Raw genomic sequence first — 17,878 nt, forward strand, 5'->3', positions numbered from 1 at the left:
TAATTAAGTCAACACTCTGATTTACTAGAGGGTATTACTAACTCTATGAGCTTGGTTTCAATAATTCATGATCGTAATTTATGTAATTGCTGATGCTCTGGCTGATTTTAGTGAGTTCCTTTTAGGTTGGCACGTGGTCGCGAGGAGTGGGAAAGTGCTGCATTACAAAATGCAAACACCAAGTGTAATGGATTACTTCCTGTGTGGGGTCCACACGTCCCCGAATCAGCATTTGCCACATGCTTGGCAAGGTAAGAAACTTAATTTAAGCACCGAATATGAACTACGAGATCTTTCATTCGGAAATATTCCCTGTAATTTAAACCAGGGGATTGAAGAACTCAGGCACTGAAGAAACACTATGGAAATGTTACAATGTCACCACATTTTGGGCGGAGATGTAAAAAAAAGTTGAGAAAGCTACAGGAGGACATAAGGCTGGCACGATGGGCAGTCAGGCAGCAGATGCAGTTCAATGCAGGAAAGTGTGACTTCCTATATTTTGCAAATAAGACTAGGCAAAGAAAATACTCGTTAAATGGTGAGCATTTAAATGGAGAATGTGGGCAGAGTGTTTGCTGTTACATGTTCATCAGTTATTTTTAAAAAGACAGTCGGAATCCTTGGTTTATTTTGAGGCAGAGTATAAAAAGCATGGAGCTGATGTTAAACATTTAAAGACCTGGAACTTTTTTTTGTAATTTTGGGCACCTCATTATGGAAAGGATATAGAATAAAGAAATTTGCAGCTTAAATTCACGAGGATGCTGCCAGGGTTGCAGGTTCCAGTTATAAAGACAGCTTTGAGAAATTGGGGCTTAAGTGATATCCTGTTAAGTGTTTAGGTATAGTAAATAGCAGTGGACTGTTTCCAACGTTTGGCAGAAAGGTATTAAGAGAGGATAAATTTAAAATTATAACAAAAAGATTGGAAAAAAGTTTAGGAACATGATATTGGGCAGCAGAATGTGAGAATCTTTGGTTCAAATCCTTGTTGAAGCAGAGTTCTTCAACTGTTTTTAAAAGACAATTAGATAATTGTATGAAGAAGAAAGAACTTGCATTATCAATCATTTTTCACAATTTCAGTGTGCCCAGGAGCTTCACAACCAATTAACTACTTTTAAAACAGTCATTGCTTTGTAGACAAAAAAAAGAGGCAGCCAATTTACTCACAGCAATAAGATATGTTTTATGTTTCCAGTTAATCTGGTTTGGTGATGGTTGAGGGATAACATTTTGGATAACTTCCTTGGTCTTCAGATAATGCAATGTGATCTCTTACCTGAATTGACAGATGAGTTTTAAGGTCTCATCTGAAAGACAGAACCTCCAACAGTGCAGTACGTTGTGCTGCACTAATGTGTCAGCCTTGATTGTGTGCTCAAATCCAGATGGTGAGTTCTAACTTATTAGTTCTGACTTAGTCAAGAGCACTACCACTGGGCCAAGCTGGCTCTTGGAGGAATATTAGAAGAATGAGTGAACAGGATATTGGGATTATACAAGGTAACCCACAGAGAAAAACATGCGCAGACTTGAGCCAGGCAACGTCACAAGAGGAGAAGAACTTGGAGTTTCTTGGAACAGCCAAAAGAGAAATGGGTTGAAAATGCTTACGAGGTTAATCGTTTCTGTGTTGTAAAATTCTGGGGCGAGATTCTCCGATCCCCCGCCGGGTCGGAGAATCGCCGGGGGCTGGCGTGAATCCCGCCCCCGCCGGTTGCCGAATTCTCCGGCACCGGAGATTCGGCGGGGGCGGGAATCGCGCCGCGACGGTTGGCGCCCTCTCTCTCTCTTCCCCCCCCCCCCCCCGCGATTCTCCAGCCTGGATGGGCCGATGTCCTGCTGCTAGAATGCCTGTCCCGCCGGCGTGGATTAAACCACCTACCTTACCGGCGGGACAAGGCGTCGCGGGCGGGCTCCGGGGTCCTGGCGCGGTGCGATCCGGCCCCAGGGGGTGCCCCCACGGTGGCCTGGCCCGCGATCGGGGCCCACCGATCCGCAGGCGGGCCTGTGCCGTGGGGGCACTCTTTTCCTTCCGCCTTTGCACGGTCTCCACCATGGCGGAGGCGGAAGAGACTCCCTCCACAGAGCATGCGCGGGGATGCCGTGAACGGCCGCGAACACTCCCGCGCATGCGCTGCCCGGCAATGTCATATCCGCGCCAGCTGGCGAGGCACTTCCGCCAGCTGGCGGGCGGAAATCAGTCCGGCGCGGGCCTAGTCCCTCAAGGTTAGGGCTGGATCCTCACGATGCGGAGGATTCCGCACCTTTGGAGTGGCGCGATGCCCGACTGATTTGCGCCGTTTTTGGCGCCGGTCGGCGGACATCGCGCCGATACCGGAGAATTTCGCCCCTGATGTCCATTCAGATGTTTGGCATGGTAGCCAAGTTCCTTGGTGGTATACTGCATATTTGACCTTGTTTCTAATTTCAGGCATAATACATATTTGCAAGAGTGCACAGGCCAACGTGAACCCACCTACCAGCTAAACGTTCATGATATTAAGCTACTCTTCCTGCGTTTTGCAATGGAGCAATCATTCAGTGTTGATACTGGTGGAGGCGGCAGAGAAAGTAACATCCATCTCATCCCATACATAATGCATACAGTCCTTTACGTTCTAAACACGTAAGTACAGTAAATTCCTCACTGATTTGTAATTGTTCTTTGAATTGTATGGACATTGATGTGACTCAATCATATCACAGGACCCGGGCAACGTCACGAGAGGAGAAGAACCTACAGAGTTTCTTGGAACAGCCAAAAGAGAAATGGGTTGAAAATGCTTACGAGGTTGATGGAGCACATTATTTCACAGTCCTGGCATTACACATTTTCCCACCTGAGAAATGGAAAGCTACCCGCCTTGATTTTCTAAAACGTCTCTTGGTCGCCACCCAAGCAAGGAAAGCATCACCAAGTGGCTCTAACAAGTAAGAGAATCAACAGAGAAGCAGAAAAGTCTTGACTCGTAAATCTAGTAGTATGAGAATATTTACTATCTGCATCAAATCAGGAAAGTGTGATCTGAGAGAATTTCTCCAGGCCACATTGTTATGATCCAAAAGTGACTTCTTGAATTTAAACTCCAGTTATACTTAACATCATCCCCTAAGGAGGGGGGGGGGGGGCTGCTGTCGAAGGTATTGTTGCTGTGACGTTATACAGGAGGGCCTGTAAAGGTACTAGTTTGGGAGTGCCATTGACGTCGCCTCTGCCGTTCTCGCCGGCCAGGTACTCCACAAGTCCGGTAGCAGTGGGGGTCCTGAAGGTGTGGGGCCAGTGGTGACGCACTCAAGGCCCAAAGGGGCCTCGGTTTGGGCTCCGATTTGCAGGAATCATGGGTTTGCTCTGGGGGGACTGGACCGGGGGGGTGTGTGTTAATAATAATCTTTATTATCGCACGTCGCCTTACATTAACACTGCAATGAAGTTACCGTGAAAAGCCCTTGGTTGCCACATTCCGGCGTCTGTTCGGGTACACGGAGGGAGAATTCAGAATGTCCAAATTACCTAGCAGCACGTCTTTCGGGACTTGTGGGAGGAAACCGGAGCACCCGGAGGAAACCCACGCAGTCACGGGGAGAACATGCAAACTCCGCTTAGACAGTGACTCAAGCCGGGAATCAAACCTGGGACCCTGGCACTGTGAAGCAACAGTGCTACCCACTGTGCTACCATGCTGCCCATTTTTCAGGGTTGGAGGTGGGCGGGTTTCGAGCGGTTTGGGGATTTATTCGTGAGGGGCAGCTTCCTGTGTTTGGAAGGACTAGTAGAGGAGTATGAGTTGCCCAGCTGAAACGGGTTACGATACTTACAGGTGCGGAACTATGTGAGAAAGCAGGTGTCGTCCTTTCCTGATCTGTCACCCCCGGGGTTGCAGGACGAGATACTGTTGAGAACAGAGGTTGGAGAGGGCAGGGTGTCAGAGATATATAAGGAATTGATGGACTGGGAGGGTGCCCCGATCGGGGTAGTTAAGCGAAAGTGTGAGGAGGAGCTGGGGGGAGAGCTGGAGACTGGGCTATGGGAGGAAGCTTTGAGGAGGGTGAATGGGTCCTCTTGGTGTGCTAGGCTGAGTCTCATTCAATTTAAGGTAGTCCATAGGGTGCATATGACGGTGGCTAGAATGAGTAGGTTCTTTGAGGGGGTGGAGGATAGGTGTGGACGTGTGCGGGGGTGCCCGCGAATCATGTTCACATGTTTTGGGCCTGCCCGAAGGTGCAGGGATTTTGGCGAAGCTTGCTGACATGATGTCGGAAGTACTGGGGGTGAAGGTGGTTCCGAGTCCAGAATTGGCAGTGTTTGGAGTGTCTGAAGTCCCGGGGATGAGAGAGGCCAATGTTCTGGCGGTAACCCGGAGATGGATCCTGTTGGGGTGGAGGTACTCTGAGCCGCCGAAACCAGGGGTGGGGTATGGGTGAGCTACCTCGCGGATTTCCTCATTTTGTACTTCGAAATAATAGCGATTTATCTGACCAAACCTACAGGTTGAAATCATACAATCGTTTGAAACTTGCAGCCCTTTGCCCATTATGCCAGTGCTGGTTCTTTGAAAGAAGTGTTGTACTCGAACGTTGTGGACAAAACGCTATGGTGTGGTACTGAGTTCCTCATCCTCAAATACTTGTCCAAATCCCTTTTAAAATAATTTATGGACTTGGCTTCCACCAATTTTAAAGATGGTTTTCCAAATCTCAGCAACTCTTGAGAAAATAAATTTCTCGTCAATCCCCATATCGATCTTTGCCAATGATTTTAAATCTAGTATGTCTAGTTGTTGACCCACATGCCAGAAGGAATGGGTTTTCTCTATCAAAGCTCATCATTATCGTGAAAACCTTGGTTCGGTCAGCTCTTAATCCTTTATCCAAAGAGAACTGTTGTACACTCTTCCAACCTCTCCTCATTCCTACTGACAATCTGGTTAACCTCCAATGTATCCTTTCAAAGGTTTTCCTGAAATGTGGTGTCCAGAATTATTCACAATATTCCGGTGAAGCACCACCAACATTCTCACATGATCTCTTTGTTTTTATGTACTATTCCACTATTTATATTCTCAAGTAACCCATATTTTTAACCAACTTTGCCTGTCCTTATAAGGATTTGTGTACGTTACTCGGGTAGTGGGCCCAAAGCTGACCCCTGGGGACTACCACTGCACAATTGCTTCACAGCTCCAGGGTCCCAGGTTCGATTCCGACTTGGGTCACTGTCTTTGCGGAGTCTGCACATCCTCCCCGTGTGTGCGTGGGTTTCCTCCAGCTGCTCCGGTTTCCTCCCACAGTCCAAAGATGTGCAGGTTAGGTGGATTGGCCATGATAAATTGCCCTTAGTGTCCAAAATTGCTCTTAGTGTTGGATGGGGGTTACTGGGTTATGGGGATAGGGTGGAGGTGTTGACCTTGGGTAGGGTGCTCTTTCCAAGAGCCGGTGCAGACTCGATGGGCCAAATGGCCTCCTTCTGCACTGTAAATTCTATGATAATCTGTGATCTCCCAGCCGGAAAATTATTCACCCACCAGCACCTTCTGCTTCCTATCATTGTACCAAATTCATGTTTGAACCCTATGGACCTTTGATTTGAGAGCAGGAATGCTACTATGAAGCTAAACTCTCATTTAATTTTTATTACTGGTAATACTTCTATACTCTTTCGATTATTTGTTTTTAACTGTTCGCTTCTTATAACAGTGCAGTGAAGATTTGGTTGAGGTCAATTGAGTAACATGGGGACGATTGCTAACTACACAAATATTCTTAAATGGACAATATCGTTGGTGATTTTCCACTATGCCAATTACAGTAGTTATTAATATTGTGTGGAAATTAAATATATTCCAAAGATTTAGGAAGGCTTAAACAGTATTTTGGTATTCATTCTACTCTTTTGTCTCCTAAATAATATAAATTTAAATTATATTTTAGAGTTGATTGAAGTATATTCTGTTTCACTTTTTCATGAAATGTCTTGATTTTTCAGATTGTCTGACAAATCTGTGAAGGAATACTCTGTGTACCGTCCTGTGCTGCTCTGCTGGGGATTAGTGGATCTTGTGTATGGAATATTTAAGGTATGATATATATTTGGGGATGTACCAAGCAGATTGCCCTGACGTGTTTGGGACACTCAGCACATTACCTTGGCTTGTTTAGGGAGACACCAGGCACAAGGCCAGAGCCTGTTTTGGGAGACACCAGACATATTGCCATGGCCTGTTTAGGGAAACACCAGGCACATTAATTACCCTGGCCTGTTTAAGGAGGCATTAGGCACATTGCCCTAGTCTGTTTGGTGAGGCACTGGGCACATTAATTACCCTGGGTTGATTGAGGAGTCATTAGGCACATTGCCCTAGTCTGTTTGGTGAGGCACTGGGCACATTAATTACCCTGGGTTGATTGAGGAGTCATTAGGCACATTGCCCTAGTCTGTTTGGTGAGGCACTGGGCACATTAATTACCCTGGGTTGATTGAGGAGTCATTAGGCACATTGCCCTAGTTTGTTTGGTGAGGCACTGGGCACATTAATTACCCTGGGTTGTTTAAGGAGTCATTAGGCACATTGCCCTAGTCTGTTTGGTGAGGCACTGGGCACATTAATTACCCTGGGTTGATTGAGGAGTCATTAGGCACATTGCCCTAGTCTGTTTGGTGAGGCACTGGGCACATTAATTACCCTGGGTTGATTGAGGAGTCATTAGGCACATTGCCCTAGTTTGTTTGGTGAGGCACTGGGCACATTAATTACCCTGGGTTGTTTAAGGAGTCATTAGGCACATTGCCCTAGTTTGTTTGGTGAGGCACTGGACACATTAATTACCCTGGGTTGTTTAAGGAGTCATTAGGCACATTGCCCTAGTCTGTTTGGTGAGGCACTGGGCACATTAATTACCCTGGGTTGATTAAGGAGTCATTAGGCACATTGCCCTGACCGGTTTCTGCATATCTGCTCTGGTGGAACTCACTGAAATTATTTTCCACATTTTAATTCCAAACTGAAAACACAATCAGAGGTGATAATGGTTTATGTTGTGTGTTGTCAGGTTGAGTTCAATGGTCGAGTTTGGGATGAAATGCTCTGTTAATTTAGTTATGTAACTCTTCTCAATACTCATTCATTTTACATCTAATGCCTTTATTTTTCCTCAAATTGCAAGATTTGTGTATCTTGCTTCATAAACTAGCTAAATTATTCACATTTACTGCATTAAGCAGTTTTGTTCTGAAGTCTATTTCTACTTTGTCACGACAGAAGGTTCCTACAAGTAACACAGAGGGTGGCTGGTCCTACTCTCTTGCCGAGTACATCCGACACAATGACATGCCAATCTATGAGGCAACAGACAGATCTCTCAAAACTTTCCAGGATGAATTTATGCCTGCTGAGTCATTTGCTGAATTCCTAGATGTTGCAGGTTAGTATTCCAATAAATATTGTCCATTCATTTAGTTCCTCCACCCCATTATAAAATAACTGCAGAACTTTCTCCCAAAGCAACAAGGTGGCTAAAATTAGGGGGAGGTAGTGTCATAATGGTATTGTCGCTGGATTAGTAATCAAGAGACCTGGGGTAATACTCTGGGGACCCAGCTTCTAATTCCACCATATCTGGAATCATAAAAATGTAATGATGACCATGACACCATTGTCAATTGTCATAAATACCCATCTGATACATTAATGTCCTTTCAGGAAAGAAACCTGCCATCCTTTCTTGGTCTGGCCTACATATGACTCCAGATCCACACCTATACTCTTAAAATGTCCTCTGGAATGCAATTAGGGATGGACAATAAATGCTAGCCCAACCAGCGATACCCGTATAAATTAATAGAAAAGGTCACCTCTATTTACTCGGGCCTCCGATGCTCATTCTGCCTGACGACATTTGTCATGAAAATTGTCCCCACTGTTGTTGCATACCAACATGATCTTTTGGATCATGGACATCAGAGGATTGCAAATTTGAATCTCAGGCACATTCTTTGTCTGGATGAGATTTTGAAATTTGTTCCAGTCAGGAACTTATTGATAAGTATTGTAACTGAAAGATCAGACCCGTCTCGGTGTTGGAGGTTTATCACATTCCCCAAAACTATCTCCAAGCACCTTACATACAATGAATGACTTTTAGTTGTGTTATTTAAGCACAATCCCACAATAACCATTTAATCTATGATTCATTTGTCTTTACTTTTTTAGGTCTCTTAACAGAAGTTGAAGATCCTGACAACTTCCTGAAAGACCTCCTTAACTCTGTCCCCTAAAATGTTCCAAATTCATCCGCTCAAAAACAGTCAATATTTAACTGTACTTTTAGAAATACTGTGTTTGCATTTTCACTCTTCCAAAGCAGTTGAAATTATTTTCTGCCTCAGTTTGGCAGCAACAGCTTCTTTATGTGTGTGAGCATTCTGGATTTAAGATTTTAACGTACATGTGTACAGAGGAATAATACTGGAATTGTCATTTAACCTGACTGCATGGAGCACAATTGGTTTAATTTCCTATTTTGTTCTTGTATTCAGTACTTCACAGTAACATGTCGAGTATTTAAATGTTGTGCTAAAGCTCTAGTTCACTATTACGTCCAATAAAGTTAAATCATGAACCTTGTCAATGCCAATCTACAATTGATTTAAATTGAAAAACAGATTAAACGTATCCAGCTCCAGATCAGGTTAGGGTTTGTGTAGAATTATTTGCATGTTGCACAGTAAATGGCAAAGCTACTTTTTACAAACCCCCAAAAAACAAAATACTTCAATTGGAAAATATTGAAATCAATATTAAATGTTCAGATACTAACAATGCATTATGAAGTAACCTTCACTAAATGCTGAGATATTAATGCTTTCGGTAGTAACCTTCATTAAATGGTGAGATATTAACGCCTTAGGAAAAACTCGCCTAAAAGTAGTTGGTGCGAGTGGATGGATTCACTAAAAACAACAGCTAAAGCTTAGCTAGAATTAGTGTCACACTTGGAAGTGTTCACAATTGAAGGCATTGACTGCTTTTTTTCACAAGTAATAACTTGTGAAACAACAACAGCTTGGATATATATAAGATGAACACTCTATGGTTTCTGGAGTTAGAAATGAGTTTGAAGGAACCTACTATTCAACCATCCAAGTTTCAACATGGGAGCTAAGCTGAAACTGCAGATCCTAATGTATCCTCTTGCTTGCTCCATACCTGAGCTTTTCATAATAGTTGACCTTCAAATCTAAATGGGGCAGATGGCTTGACTTTTAACTTTAGCTAAAGTTCGCGAACTCCATGTTTCAGTTATAACAGAATGAGGACAGAGGTGCAACTAAAAACAACTTTCATTGATGTATTCTGATGAAAGGTCAATTCACTAAGTTGGCTGAACAGCATGGTTTATGGTGCGGAGTGACACCAATAGCGTGGGTTCAATTCCCATACCGGCTGAGGTTATTCATGAAGGCCCCACCTTCCCAACCATGCCCCTTGCCTGAGGAGTGGTGGCCCTCACGTTAAATCACCATTGACCTGAAATGTCCATTCTGTTTCCCTCTCCACAGATGCTGCCTGACCTGCTGAGTATTTCCAGTATGTTCTATTCTAAATTTCACTAAGATTAAGTCTCACCCACAATTAAAAGATTCCATCACTATCATATCCAATGCCAAACTATAAAAAATTGCTAGACATCTCAAAGATTATCCTTCTCAAATTCCAATTGTAGGTATATCCTACAAAACCAATATTTACCGAAACGCTGATCAGCTGACTGCGTTGTCAGGAAAAAAGAGCCGTGTGTGCGGGATTTCTGCGTTCCCCACTGCTTAGTGCAGTCTCAATGGGCCAAAGGGTCTCTCCTGTGCTGTATTATTCTGTGAATAGATTATCCAAAGCGTGATTAAAGTAGAATTTAAGGAGCGGTAGAGAGTTTTAAGGAGGGAATTCCAGAGTTTAGAACCAAGGGAGCTGGAAGTATGGCCCCAATGGTGGCATGATTAAAATCAAGGATATGAACGAGGCTAGAATTGGAGGAACATAGAGACTCAAACGCATATAGGATCGGAGGACGTTGCACAGATCAAAAGGGATGAGGCCATGAGGAATTTGAAAAATAGGGTGAGGATTTTATGATTAAAATATTGTCAAATTGGGATCCAATTTAGGCAGTAAACCTATGGTGATGGGTGAACACTATAGAGCGAGTTACGGTATGAGCAGCAGAGTTTTGGAAGAGCGTAAGTTTTTGTAGGACGCAAAATGGGAGCCCTGTCAGGAGGGTATTAATGAAGTCAAGCTGAGGCAGGTTCAGTGTACGGTGATGTCCCGGCCATAGAAATACAGTCATGGTGAAGGAGCACGTTTGGTTGGTAGCACATCCCCAGGTCAAACACAACACCAAGGTTGTGACTTAGCTTCATACACTTGCCAGGGATTAAAATGCTGGCCAGGGAACAGAACTTGTGGCGAGGACCAAAAAACAATGACTTCAGTTTTCCCACAGTTTAGTTGGAGGAAATTTCTGTTCATCCAAAACTCAATATCAGACAATCATTGTGACAAAGTAAGACAAGTGGAGGGGCCGGGAGGTTGTAGTGAGAGAGAGCGTAGTTTTGTCAGCAGACAGCTGGGACCTGATTTGTTTTTGGATGATATCACCAAAAGGTAGCATATTTATGAGAATTAGGCGGCCAAAGTGATTTTCTGCCGACAATTAGATAGAAAAGAATAGAACCAAGCAACAGTAGTTCTACTGAACTGAATGACAGAGCAGAGGGGTTGAAGAAAGATGCAGAAAGGTCGAGAAGAATGAGGAGAGAAAGTTTATCATGGACTGGACATGAATTTATCTCGGCCAGATTTCTGTCCAGTACCAGTGATATGTAATCTAGGCTAGTGAGGGGGCTGCAAGACTGATATCAGGCTTGTTCACTAACCATTACCCCACGAATCAGATTAAATACATATAAATATACAGCAAATATTTCATAACAAGTTATAGAAAATGCTTAATCATATATTAATAGAACTGTTATCCACTTTAAATGGTTAAAAACAAAGGAAATATTTACACTTTGGAGGCAAGGCTCACAATCAATGTTGTGTGCAATCAGCTAGCAAATCACTTGCCTTTGCTTTCATGGAAGTACACAGATGGAAATCAGATTGTAGCAACCCCGGCGTTTGGGCAGTGATCAACAAAATGTCTTGTGGGCTGAACTCAGAACCCAAATGAGCTACATGTGGTCCCCGAGCCGCAGATTGCCACCACTGAAGCTTAGTAACACATTCACCAAATTCTATTATCAAAATTGAACAGCAGAGAAATACCTACAGTTGGATATGGTGTTTATGGTACGCAAAGTATTAACAAGAAGGTAAGGAGTCAGTTTTAAATGAGTTAATTTCTTTAAATTCAGGTCATACGTCATGTACTGGAAAGTCTCTGTTCAGACTAGTCTGTGAGGTGCAAGTGTTGGGGTGTACCGTCATTTGAATTCTTGGTAATTATTGCTTCTATAACAAAAGGTGGAGTTTATTAATTTTTCAAAGTTTCTACAAAGCTATAGAACAATCTTATACAAAATGTTTCCACACCCTGTTACTATTATTCCTTTTATGCTGTCTTCATTAAAGCCCTAAGGGAGTGGTTCCTACCTAAATAATCTCTTTGCACGAAAGGTGTGTCAGCTATGTTTGGTTGCATAACATGTCATAATTATATAGCTTAAGATATAACCTTGCACACAAAAGGGTGCCTTTTATTTATGCACAAATGTGGGTTTCCTGGCAGAACCAGCAATTATTGTCCACTCCTAATTATCCTTGAAACAGTGGTGGCAGTAAACTGTCTTCTTAAATTGTTGCTATCTGTGTAGTGAAGCTATTAGGTAGGGAGTTGCTTGGGTGGCATGTGGCGCAGTGGTTAGCACTGGGACTGCGGCGCTGAGGACCCGGGTTCCAATCCCGGCCCTGGGTCTCTGTCCGTGTGGAGTTTGCACATTCTCCCCATGTCTGCGTGGGTTTCACCCCCACAACCCAAAGATGTGCAGGTTAAGTGGATTGGCCACGCTAAATTGCCCCTTAATTGGAAATAAAAATAGTAATTGGGTACTCTAAATTTATTTTTTTTAAAGGTAGGTAGTTCCAGAATTTTAACCCAGCAATAAAGGAATGGCAATATAGTTACAAGTCTGGATGGTGTGTGGCTTGTAGGTAGGTGGTGGGGGTAGTTTGTGCGTACTGCCCTTGGAGCTGCACTCATTCAGGCAACTGAAGAGTACTTCACCACACTCCTCTCTTGTCGATGATGAGAGGCTTTTGGGAGTAGGGAAGTAAGTCACTCGCCACAAAATACCCAACCTTTGATCTGTTCTTGTAGCCACAGCATTTATGTGGCTGGTCCAGTTAAGCTTCTAAGCAATATTGATGGATTCAACAATGCCATTGAATGTCAAGGGGAGGTGGTTAGACTTTCTCTTGTTGGAGATGGGTAATATCTGGCACTTGTGTGGTGTGAATCTTACTTGTGTGGTGGGAATCTTACTTGTCAATGTTATGCTCAAATCTGAATGTTATCCAGGTCTTGCTGCACGTAGGCACAGACTGCTTCATTATACATACTAATTTCTGACATGCTGGAGTGAAAGGTGGTTGGGGTGAGAATACCACCCTGAGGAACTCCAGCAGCGATGTACAAAACGGGTGAGAGTAGCTGAAGACAAAAAGGTCTGACATTTTTTGTGACGAGGAATTGTGTAAAAGCACTTTTAATAATCTGTAGCTAAATGGAAAAGCTTCTCGGCCACTTCAAATGGGTGGAGTTATTCGATTTGGAGTGAGTAGAAACATTAGTTCTCCCTTTGCTTACCTTCTGTTACTCTCAAGAGTTTGGACCAAAACATTTGTATAAGATCACCAAAGTGACCTCTGCACTTTAGCATTCAATTTAGTTAGTGCATGTAATAAAGGATGAAGTCCATTCTAACAGAACATGACCTTGCTGGGTTATGTACATGCAAAGGACAACAGTAGAGCTTTTTAAACTATTTTCTAATGTGACCCCATTTTTACTCTCCACTTTCCCAAGGCGTTTATGGCTCCAACGCCATCATTTCAACCCGTCTCCTCAAACTTAGCAGCGACTCTTCCCTTCGCTACACCTCCAAACAACAGCTCCTCTTCCCAAACCCACTCACTCAGCCCTCCCACCGAGAGACACTCACCATTCCCTCTCCCTACCCAGACCCATTTACTCATCTTTTTCTCCAGCGCCAGGGTCCTAGGATTGATTCTCGGCTTGGGTCACTGACTGTGCGGAGTCTGCACGTTCTCCCCGTGAGTGCGTTGGTTTCCTCTGGGTGTTCCGGTTTCCTACCACAAGTCCTGAAAGACATGCTGTTGGGTAATTTGGACATCCTGAATTCTCTCTCCGTGTACCCGAACAGGTGCCGGAATGTGGCGACTAAGGGCTTTTCACAGTAACTTCATTGCAGTGTTAATGTGTAAGCCTACTTGTGACAATGAAGATTATTATTAAATAAACATAAAACTTTAAAAAAACCTTAAAAATTAATAAGACCCTAGGTGCCAGCAAAATATAAAGCAGCATAGTAACATTGTGTTTTCATTAAAATTCCTGTATGATAGATAAAAATAATTTACATATGCAAGAAAACCTGCTTTTAAAGTACTTGCAAAAATGTTGTCAATTTTATGTAATCCTGAAGGCTTAAGCCAAGCTCTCCATATTCCAGGAGAACAGGATTCATTGAAAGCCCTTCCCTCAAAACACGTTGAAAGCTGTTTCCTTACCCCCCCCCCCCCCCCCCCCCCCCTGTGCACACAGTGGTTAGCACTGCTGGCTCATGGTGTTAGGGATTGATTCCAACCTCAGGTGACTGGAGTTTGCACATTCTGCCCGTGTCTGCATGGATTTCCTCCGGGTGCTCCAGTTTCCTCCCAAAGTCCAAAGATGTGCAGGTTAGGTGGATTGGCCATGCTAAATTGCCCCTTCGAGCCCAACGGTTAGGTGAGGTTATGGGGTTACAGGGATAGGTCAGGGGAGTGAGCTCAGGTAGGGTGCTCTTTCCGAGGGTTAGTGCAGACTCAATGGGCCGAATGGACTCCTGGGGGGCGGGGGCAACGGCTCAGTGGTTAGCACTGCTGGCTCACAGCGCCAGGGACCTGGGTTCAATTCCGGCCTTGGGTGACTTTGTAGAATTTGCACTTGCTCCCCGTGTTTGCGTGGGTTTCCTTTGGATGCTCTGGTTTCCTCCCACAGTCCAAAGATTTGCAGGTTAGGTGGATTGGCTATGATAAATTGCCCCTTAGTGTCCAAGGATGTACAGATTAGTTGTGGGGATAGGGCGGGGGAGTGTGCCTCGGTAGCGTGATCTTTAAGAGGGCCATTGCACACTCGATGGGTCGAATGGCCTCCTTCTGCACTTAGGGGTCTATGGCTCTAACGCCTTCATTTCAACCCGTTTCCCCACACTTAGCAGCGACTCTTTCCTTCCCCACTCCTCTTCCAACCAGCAGCCCCTCTTCCCAAACCCCTTCACTCACTCAACCCTCCCACCAAGAGACACTCGCCATTCCCTCTCCCCACCCAGACCCATTCACTCATCTTTTTCTCCACTCTACCCAATCCTTCCCCCTCGTGCCTGGATTTCTCCTCCTCGTCCATCCTTGGTTACTTGTCACTCGCCTCCCGTCAGTGGATGCTCGCGGTTCCTCCTTGGTTGGTGCCATTTCCGGGGATCAGCTCAGCCTCTTCCATCTATGGGCACTTGCAATATTTTTTTTGAAAAGCCAGCCAGAAATCTACATGGATGCCCAAAGCAGCATTTACCGCTGGGTGCAACTTGTCAATACAACTGACAGCTCGATTTTTTTTGTGCACATCAGAAACAAAGAGCACTGCTGCGACACACCGCAGTTCGATCTCGGCCCCGGGTCACTGTCCGTGTGGAGTTTGCACATACTCCCTGTGTCTACATGGGTCTCACCCCCACAACCCAAAGAGGTGCCGGGTAGGTGGTTTGGCCACGCTAAATTGCTCCTTAAATTGGGGGGGGGGGAATTAGATGCTTTAAATTTTCCCCAAAAAACCAGTCAAATGGCAAATTTCCAAACCCCCAATGATGGAAATCCTACTTGTGGAAATTTCTCATCCCTGAGACGGAGTTTGAGATGATTGGTTTCCAAGAACCATAATCAGCTTCCTTTTTTCTTGGTAAAAGCAAATTACTGCGGATGCTGGAATCTGAAACCAAAGAGGAAATGCTGGAAAATCTCAGCAGGTCTGGCAACATCTGGCCCCAAAGGGTCATCTAGACTCGAAACATTAGCTCTTTCCTCTCCCTACAGATGCTGCCAGACCGGCTGAGATTTTCCAGCATTTTTTCTTTGGTTCCTTTGTTCTTGGTCCATTGGAGAGTTTTTCCCTTAATTCCCACTAACTTCGGCTTAACTTGGACTCCATGATGCTACATTAAGTCAAATGCTGCCTTGATGTCAAGGGCAGTCACATTTATCTCACCTCTGGAATTCATCTCTTGGTCCATGTCTGGACCAAGGCTGTAATTAAGTCTGGAATTAATTCCTGACAGAACCCAGATTCAGCATGGCGAGTGGATTACTGGTGAATAGGTGTTACTTGATAACACTGTTATGATACCTTCCATCACTTTTCTGATGCTTTAGAGTAGATTAATGGAGTAATAATTGGATGGATTGCATTTGTCCTGTGTTTTGTGAAAAGGACAATTTTCCACTTTTGTTGGGTAGATGCCAGTACAATGTACTGGAGCAGCTTGGTAAGAGGTACAGCTATTTCTGGAGCACAACAGCTGAGATGTGGTTGGGCCACATGCCTTTTGTATAGCTGGTGCATTCAGCTGTTTCAGCATACCACAAGGAGTGAATTGAATTTGCTGAAGATTGGCTTGTGATCGTGAGGCCCTCACCTTGTGGTGAAATACTTCATGGATGCCCAGATTTGAGTTGTTAAAATCTACCAGCTGCTGTTCTGAATCTAGGCCATGTAACACAGCAGTAGGGTCACACAACATGTTGGAAAGTGTCCTGAGTGTGAAGATGGGATTTCATCTTGAGGACTGCCAGGTGGCCACTCCTTCCAATACTAACATGGGCAGATGCGTCTGCCCATGTTAGTATTGCACTGGTGAGGATCAGTTCAAGGAGGTTTTTCCCTCGAATATTCTCAACACCTGCGGCAAACCCAGTTTGGCATCTTTTCAGGACTCAGCCAGCTTAATCAATGGTGCTGTTGAGTCAGTCTTGGTAATGGACACTGAAGTCCCCACTAAGTATATTCTGTGCCCTTGATACCTCCGTATACTTTCCAACTTGGAGGAGTACTGATTTATCAGCAAACTGAGGACGATGAATGGAATCAGCAGGAGATTTGGACGGCACGGTAGCACAGTCGTTAGCACTGTTGCTTCACAGCGCCAGGGTCCCAGTTTGATTACCGGCTGTTATCACTGTGCGGTGTTTGCACGCTCTCCCTGTGTCTATGTGGGTTTCCTCTGGGTGCTCCGGTTTCCTCCCACAAGCCCTGAAAGACGTGCTGTTTGGTTAATTGCACATTCTGAATTCTCCCCCCAGTGTACCCGAACAGGTGCCGGAATGTGGTGACTAATTTGGTTTTAAATAATCTTTATTGTCACAAGTAGGTTTATATTAACACTGCAATGAAGATACTGAGGAAAAACCCCTAGTCACCACATTCCAGCGCCTGTTCTAGGGGCTTTTCACAATAACTTCATTGCAGTGTTAATGTAAGCCTACTTGTGACAATAAAAATTATTATTTCCTTGCTTATATTTGACCTGATGTTATGAGAATTCATGGAGTCTGGATTAAATGTTGTGGACTCCCAGGCCACTCCCTCCTGAATATTTATTACTGTGCCACCATCTCAGGTGGGGTCTGTCCTGCAATCGAAGCTTTTTGTGTTGCACTCATTAGAACAACTACGCAATATAAACCAATGGGGTTTATACTGCATGTGAAGAGAGTGCTGATTGGTTGACATGTGGATCTGATTAGTAGAGGTGTTGCCAGAGAGAATGTTCATTGCCAAGCTTTTTTTTCAAATTCAAACCAGGCAGTGTGTTGCGTGTCCCGATACACAAATGAGCCAACACGGCTGTAGATGGTACAACTTGATTTTATTATGTTAACTAACAGATGCAACTATCTATAGACTTGGGTACGCTCGCTACCAGCTAACCTATGGACCTACCCCTATCACTAATGTTGGTGAGGCACTCAGCACATGGTCTATGTCTGAGTGTCACGCTGCAAGCTCTGTGCCCCGAGCTGTCTCCTAGCAGAATGAGCGGGAACTCTCGTGTTCCCCCTTTTATAGTGCGTGTGCTCTTACTAGTAATTGGCTGCGATGTGTGTGTGCTGGTTGGTCCAAATGTCTGTTCATCAGTGTGTGTGTGATTGCACCATGACATGCTGATCTGGATATCAATGCAGGCAGCACTACCAATCACAAGGGGCAAGTGGACGACCCATCTTGGTCTCCTCCTGAGGTCCTTGCCATCACAGATACCAAGGGCAGCACAGTGATTAGCACTGCGGTCTCACGGCGCCAAGGTCCCAGGTTCGATCCCGGCTCTGGGTCACTGTCCATGTGGAGTTTGCACATTCTTCCCCGTGTTTGCGTGGGTTTTGCCCCCACAACCCAAAGCTGGTTCAGCTCACTGGGCTAAATCACTAGCTTTTAAAGCAGACCAAGGCAGGCCAGCAACACGGTTCGATTCCCGTACCAGCCTCCCCGAACAGGTGCCGGAATGTGGCGACTAGGGGCTTTTCACAGTAACTTCATTGAAGCC

The 17,878-nt window shown here is 44.6% G+C and overlaps 1 protein-coding gene across 6 annotated transcripts in view; it reads left to right on the forward strand.

Moving 5' to 3' along the window:
• ubr4 (ubiquitin protein ligase E3 component n-recognin 4) overlaps positions 1 to 8,630 on the forward strand; it is a 227,614-nt gene extending 218,984 nt beyond the window's left edge. For 5 of the 6 annotated variants that reach the window (XM_072478202.1, XM_072478204.1, XM_072478206.1 and 2 more), the window contains 6 exons: positions 126 to 251; positions 2,441 to 2,635; positions 2,716 to 2,940; positions 5,993 to 6,083; positions 7,266 to 7,428; positions 8,217 to 8,630. In XM_072478202.1, coding sequence (XP_072334303.1) covers positions 126 to 251; positions 2,441 to 2,635; positions 2,716 to 2,940; positions 5,993 to 6,083; positions 7,266 to 7,428; positions 8,217 to 8,281 — 865 coding nt within the window. In that variant the 3' untranslated portion in view covers positions 8,282 to 8,630. The remainder of the gene's footprint in view (positions 1 to 125; positions 252 to 2,440; positions 2,636 to 2,715; positions 2,941 to 5,992; positions 6,084 to 7,265; positions 7,429 to 8,216) is intronic. The other variant, XM_072478203.1, reaches the window with a different exon arrangement.
• The last annotated feature ends 9,248 nt before the right edge of the window (positions 8,631 to 17,878 follow it).

This window comes from Scyliorhinus torazame, chromosome 16, assembly GCF_047496885.1.
Source record: "Scyliorhinus torazame isolate Kashiwa2021f chromosome 16, sScyTor2.1, whole genome shotgun sequence".
In the NCBI taxonomy this organism is placed as follows: domain Eukaryota; kingdom Metazoa; phylum Chordata; class Chondrichthyes; order Carcharhiniformes; family Scyliorhinidae; genus Scyliorhinus; species Scyliorhinus torazame.